A 6,627-nucleotide genomic window follows, 5' to 3' on the forward strand; every position below is an offset into this window, starting at 1 on the left:
TGTATGTCTAGGCTACTTTCTCCACTCATCCCACTCTCTCCTTCCCCAACTGTGTTCATAAGTCCGTTCTCTGTATCTGCATCTCCATTCCTTCCCTCCAAGTAGGTTCATCAGTACCATTTTTCTAGATTTCATATATATGTATTAATATACAGTGTTTTTCTCCTTCTGACTTACTTCACTCTGTATAACAGGCTCTAAGTTCATCCATGTCACTAGAACTCAAATTCCATTTTTATGGCTGAGCGATACTCCATTGTATGTATGTACTACAGGTTCTTTATCCGTTCATCTCTCATTGGACATCCAGGTCTTTGCTTCCACATCCTGGCTATTGTAAATAGTGCTGCTATGAACACAGGGGTGCGTGTGTCTTTTTCAATTATGGTCTTCTCAGGGTATATGCCCAGTAGTGGGATTGCTATTGGTGGGAATGTAAACTGATACAGCCACTGTGGAGAACAGGAAGGAGATTCCTTTAAAAACTGGAACTAAAGCTACCATCTGAGCCAAGAGGGTTTTCTAAAGAGCCAGGCTGCCAGATCACACAAGCTCCTAAGCAGAAGGGGCCAGGCCCAGCCGCTGCTCTCCGGGTCTCCCTTTCCTTAACCACTCTTCCGTGGTGGACCTGAGCCTTGACCGCGGTGCTCCCTCCCCTTCCCTCTTGTGCAAATGTTGTTCCAGGGCAGCAACTCTCAACTGGGGGAAACTGTGTCCCCCAACAAGGGACATTTGGTAATCACAACTTGGGGAGTGGGGTGGGCAAAGGGATGTCGCTGGCACTACACGGACAGAGACCAGGGATGCTGCTAAACAGCACAGGGCAGCCTTTCATGACGGAGATGTATCTGGCCCGAAGGTTCACAGCGCTGAGCTTGGAATCCCTGCTCTTGGTATTAATACTCTAGGTATGGCTCTTTGTGTCACTTTAAAATGTGATAAATGCTTCTGAATTGCCCACCAAACCTCCAGGGTTGTCTGTAACAATCTACTCCCACAATACCTAAGTTTGAACTTCAGCCAAAATCCAGGATACACGTCTGAATTCTGAAACCTGCACTTCCCAGCATTGTCTCCTTTTCTGTAAATAGCCTCCTTCCTGGCATTCGCCCATTCTTCTTTCCTTGGGGATTTCTTCTACGAGTTCCCTGTGTATCCTGCACTCAAATGCTTTGTATCTAGTCCTCATACCCTTGTTTTATAGCATCTTCTCACAGAAAATGCTGCATCTGAGAAAGTTAATTGTCTTAACTGTCTTTTGCTTTCTCTTTTTAAAGTGTTTCCTATCCTAAAATCGTGATCATCATCCCCTGGGCTTTCTTCAGTGACATCATGGATTCATTTTTAAGGTTAGGACTTTCATGTTGGTGATCTCTTCTCATGACTAATATGACACAATGAATTCCCTCTTTTTTAAACATATATTTTGGCTGCACTGGGTCTTACCTGCAGCTCACAGGAGCTTTGTTGCCACAGGTGGGATCTAGTTCCCTGACCAGGGATCGAACCCGAGCCCCTACTTTGGGCAGGCCGAGTCTTACTGGCTGGACCACCAGGAAAGTCCCAAGGAGCGAATTCCCTCTTCTTGCTGCCACCGTGAAATTGTCGGCCTGCCCTCCATCCACACTGTCCTCATCTTCTCTCTGGTTTCAAGGGCAAGACCCAGTCTGCACCCCAGGCTCTGCCTCACCCCTCCCTGCTCATGGACTGTTCCCACTGTCATCCAAGGCACACGGGAGCCTCACTACCTGTGCAAGTGCCCACCTGCCGCTGGTTCTCCGGCAGTGACTGCCACAGTCTGCCTGCCTTTTCGGAGCCCAGCCTGGCAAAGAACCCACCCTCCATCCCCTTACCCTTCACCGTGGACCTGCTGCTGAAACGAGCCGATCCCAGCTTCTTTCCAGGTGTGCAAAAACACTCAAGAAATAATTGCAGTTCTACCTTCAGCTGCTGCGTTCCTACACTAGTTATCAATTTAAGGTAAGCTCCGATTCCGCACAAAAGTTAACAACAAGCAATGAAGTTTAATTAACCGGCACTGGAGGGGACCCTCAGGGGCCAGCACTCACTTTCCAGGGTTGATCGAGGCTCCGGAGTGGACAGCCTGCCCAGTCCCTGATCTACTCCAGCCAAAGCGGCAGCAGAAATGGCAGCCATGGGGCATGTGAGTCCCAGGTTCAGACTTGGCACTCACGCCCCCGCAGAGCCGCCCCCGCCAGAGGCGGAGTGGACGGAAGTCAAGTTTCCAATCAAGGTTGCGCAGGAGGCCGCGGGGCGGGGCCTGGTGTGTGTGGAGGGGAGGGGCTTGGGAATGGAGGGGCGGGGCACCTGGAGGAGGGCACAAAGAAGGCAAAGTGCGCAGAGAAGCCGAAGCAGGAGGAGGGGATGGGAAATGCAGAGAGGACGGGGCCCGGCCCCTAGGTGTGCAAACCAATGAGCAGGTGCATAGGGATTCTCGCTGAAGACACAGGGCCAGCCGGGTCTGGGGGAAGACAAAAGGGGAAGACAGTCAGGGATGCTTGGAGGAACTGGGCGGGCGCCCGGTCGGGGCAGGACCAGGGGTAGGACAGCAGGCCTTACTCGAGGCCCTCAGCAGCAATTCAGGCTGCTGCCCATCTCAGGGAGAAGCCTCTGTGGGTCACCGCAGGGTCCCCAAAGGCCACTGCCATCGACCAGACTTGTGGCGTCCCAGTGTCAAGGTCAGCCTTAAAGAGTTCTGAGGTCAGTGGATCCAAGCTTGATCGCGGCTCTTTCCAGGCTCTGTGGTCTCAGGGAAAGCCTTCCAGCTCTCAGAGCCTGTTTCCTTGTCTGTAACACGAGATGTTCATAGGTACACCTCATTCTTCAGAGAACTGAGTGAGAACCATTATTCAGTGCTTTGTGAATGAACTGGGGGGTCTGTCCCTGGTGGAAATCACTGTCCAATGGGGTTGGGACGGGGAGGAAAGGGGTGGTTATGTAAGAAAAACTCAAGAAACAGCCTGAGGGCAAGGTGACTGGTGGGGTCTTCCTGAAAAGAGGGGCGGCCCTCCGCGTTGAGAGTCTCCAGGCCTGACCTACCAGCCTCATCAGTGGCTCCCACTTGGCAGACGTCTGAGGACCAGATTTTCCGTGGAGATGACCTGTAGAAGAGGAAGCAGTGATCAGAGCTCCAGAGATCATGCCCTTCCATCCCAGTGAAGCCAACGGGAACCTGGGTTTGTAGATTTCAAGGGACTGGGGCAGGGATTCCCCCTTTCCTTTGTCCCACCTCACAACCCTGCGGCCACTACTTAACGGCCACCCCCCTCACATGGGCCACCACACACTTGCCTGGCCATGGTCCACTATCTCCCAGAGTCTGGAATCCGTTCCTTGGTACCTTCGCCCGGGATAGAGCTCCCACTTCATGGGCAGCCCAGACACAAACAGACAGCTGGGGGGCCTGGGCATCTGGCTGGGTAACTGCCACAGATGGACCGTGATGCTGACTTCATGCTGGAGGGAAAGACAGGCCCCATTAGGGATGCTGAGCTGCACACACAACCAGGGTCCTGGATCCTCTGGCTCAGCTGGGGCGGGGGCACTGCCCGGAGCAGAGGTGGGATGGTCATGCTTTTAGAGTCCCACACCCAGACTCTCGGCAACATCAGTTGGGGGTTTGCCTGGACCTGAGAGGACTAGTTCTTTCCAGGCCTCCTCTCTGGTACCACCCTCCCACAGGCCTGCACCCCACCTTACCCCCTGCACCCTGAAAACGTAGCTTCTGTTTCCAGCCCATCAGAAACGTTTAGGCCTACACAGTACACTCTTGGCTGTCTGTCTTGGCCACTTCCATAGTTTTAAAAATTCTCTTTTTAAAAACAAGATATCCACAGAGCTCAGAACCTGGGAATGAAGGATTTTCCCAAAAAAATATTTTGTAGTTTTGATCATGGCCATTATTACTTCTTGTGAACATCACACACACAAAGAAAATTAGGTCAATGCAGAAAAGTATAGAAATGCGGGAAAGTCATCAGTCAAATGTAACCAAAGCTCCATGTATGATGCAACTATTAATAAATGTAAAGGTTATTTTACGGTTTTCTATTCTATAGTTGTCTTTTCTTTGTGATGAACACTTTTCCGAGTTAATAATCTAGCCCTTTATCAGTCATACAACCAAAGCTCCATGTATGATGCAACTATTAATAAATGTAAAGGTTATTTTACAGTTTTCTATTCTACAATTGTCTTTTCTTTGTGATGAACACTTTTCCGAGTTAAGAATCTAGCCCTTTATCAGTCATATGATTTGCAAGTGATTTTCCTTAGTCTGTTGTCCTACGACTTTTATGGGATGGGTTTTGCAAGAGGGATATTTTGAACTATGCAGCAAAATCTCTTTCCCTTTGGATTCTGGCTTAGATCAGGTACAAACAAAGTATGGACCCAATCTGGCCCACCATCTGCTTTTGTAAATAAAGCTTTATTGCAAATAAACAAAAATGGCTTCCTTTGTGTGTTGTCTTTGGCTGTGTTTGTACTATGAAGGCAGAGTTGAGTAGTTGCTCTGAAGTCTTTACTGTATGAAAGCTGAAAATTTTTACTATCAAGACCCTTCACAAAAAGTTTGCTGATCCTTGCATTAGATCACGCTTAGATAGCCATTTCCCATCCTAAGACTGCATGTGAAAACCCAGGTCAACTATTAAGAAACAATCATTTTAAAGACTGAAAACAATGCTCATGCTCTAGTTCCCTTCCACCGCTCAAGGCTAAATTATTTGAAGAACCCATTGTTTTCCCACTGAACACTTTTGTATGCTTTTTAAAAACGTACTAAGCTATTTTGTCCAAATTTTTCTGCATGCTTTACTGGGTGGAGGTATGGGACAGACTTTCAGTGTTCTTTTACCAAAAATTTTCTGGATAACCTATTTGAAGATTGTTAGGAAATGTGTTGTGGTTAGGACTTCCCTGATAGCTCAGTCAGTAAAGAATCTGCCTGCAATGCAGGAGACCCGGATTCGAACCCTGGGTTGGGAAGATCCCCTGGAGAAGGAAGTGGCAAACAATACTCCAGTATTATTGCCTGGAAAATCCCAGGGACAGAGGAGCCTAGCAGGCTACAGTCCAGGGATCACAAGAGTCGGAGGCGACTTAGCGACTAAAATAACAGCGAATTGCTTAACACCTGAATAAGTATTTACCATATTTGCTGTTGTTCAGTCACTAAGTCGTGTCCAACTCTTTGTGACCCCATGGACTGTAGCAAGCCAGGCTCCTCTGACCTCCACTATCTCCCAGAGTTTGCACAAATTCATGTCCAGAGTTGGTGATGCTATCTAACCATCTCATCCTTTGCCTCCCCCTTCTCCTTTTGCCTTCAATCTTCCCCAGTATCAGGGTATTACCCTGAAGAATTTATATTTCATCTCTCAAAGGTGGACTGTGATCCCAGCCCCTAGTTTAGGGCAGCAGTTTCCAATTTGATTATCCTTATCACCTGAGGAGCTTTTCAAACATCTTCGACTCCACCCAGTGCTCCTGAATCCATTTCCAAGGTGGGGTTCTAGGACACATTGTCTCTCAGATGCTCTGCAGGCCATTCAGCTGGTGACCTGTCCTAGTGATTCACTTGTCTCGTGGTAGATTATTCCCATTTTGCGGTTTAGGAGTCTGAAGCCAAGGTAAATTTTACACTGTTGGCCCACCCGCTGCCTCCAGGTCGCAATGCTTTTGCTTGTGCTAGTCCTGTTTTCTTTCTGATCCTGGAAAACTCCTATGCATCCTGCAGGGCCCAACTGAATAGCCACCTTATCAATGAAGCCTTTTCAACACGCACTGGGGGCAAGGCTAGGCCCTGAGCTCGCTGGCGCTCTCCTTCTCTCTCAGCTACCCCACGGAGGATCACATCACCTCTGTCGATAAGCTCTGTCTGTGCCACTCGGGGCAGGGGCTTCTGGGGCCAGGATCAGCACGCTCAAACCCACGCAGGCCGTCTTCCGGTGCCGGTGAGAACTCCAGCCTCTCACCTCTATTCTGGGCCCTACTGCAGAATGTGCAGGCCCCCATGAGCTGGAGTCGCGCGACACCACCGCCCCTCCACTGGCTCCCCGACGGCCCCAGGACTCACTGTGCTCTCAGGGGCCCCGCTGCCCCGAGCTCGGAGGGAGGGATTGATCTGCAGAGCCACAGCCACCCAGATCCTCCCCTTCTCATCCTTGTAGACGCCAGGCCTCTGGAACCACAGGAAGCAAGGGGGAGATCCCACCGGCGGAGAAGCTTCGGCTTCCATCGCAGGGTTGAGCCTGGCGCGCACCTCGAGGCAAACGTGGAGACTCGCGGGAGCTCAGCCTCCTTAAGTAGATGGGCATCCACATGGGGCGGGGCCAGCTATCCCGGGGGCGGGGCCGGTGACCCTCCACGGGACCGCAGGGCCCAGTGAGCCCAGGGTTTGAGGATGGGAGGGGAAGATAAGGGGCGGAGCCAGAAGGAGAGGAGGTGCCTGCCTCCGGGGTCCACCACCCAGAGGGCTAAAGAGTGTGAGTCTCCGGAACTAGGCCCACTCGCCTGAAGGGGCAAGGACTGGAGTCAGGAGCCGCAAGGGCCTGGACGGGTAAGAGACTCCCCAGGTACGGGGCCGGGCTTCCCAGGTGGCTC

At 50.8% G+C, this 6,627-nt stretch overlaps 1 protein-coding gene across 1 annotated transcript; it reads right to left on the minus strand.

The window, feature by feature from the left end:
- Positions 1–2,010: 2,010 nt before the first annotated feature.
- On the minus strand, positions 2,011–6,328 carry TCL1B (TCL1 family AKT coactivator B). The gene is made up of 3 exons (XM_043490278.1): positions 6,101–6,328; positions 3,313–3,477; positions 2,011–3,122 (listed from the first exon to the last, which is right to left on the minus strand). Exons 1-3 carry the CDS (start codon positions 6,260–6,262, stop codon positions 3,069–3,071), a joined length of 381 nt encoding a protein of 126 aa, XP_043346213.1. The 5' UTR covers positions 6,263–6,328; the 3' UTR covers positions 2,011–3,068.
- Between the last annotated feature and the right edge of the window lie 299 nt (positions 6,329–6,627).

This window comes from Cervus canadensis, chromosome 17 (genome assembly GCF_019320065.1).
Source record: "Cervus canadensis isolate Bull #8, Minnesota chromosome 17, ASM1932006v1, whole genome shotgun sequence".
Classification (NCBI taxonomy): domain Eukaryota; kingdom Metazoa; phylum Chordata; class Mammalia; order Artiodactyla; family Cervidae; genus Cervus; species Cervus canadensis.

Excerpts from the sequence above, each read along its gene's own strand:
- TCL1B (XM_043490278.1), bottom strand. The coding sequence starts at position 6,262 with ATGGAAGCCGAAGCTTCTCCGCCGGTGGGATCTCCCCCTTGCTTCCTG. Across the intron at positions 3,478-6,100 it reads GCGGGGCCCCTGAGAGCACA|CATGAAGTCAGCATCACGGT; the intron begins GTGAGTCCTGGG and ends CTTTCCCTCCAG. Across the intron at positions 3,123-3,312 it reads AGATAGTGGACCATGGCCAG|GTCATCTCCACGGAAAATCT; the intron begins GCAAGTGTGTGG and ends CCTCTTCTACAG.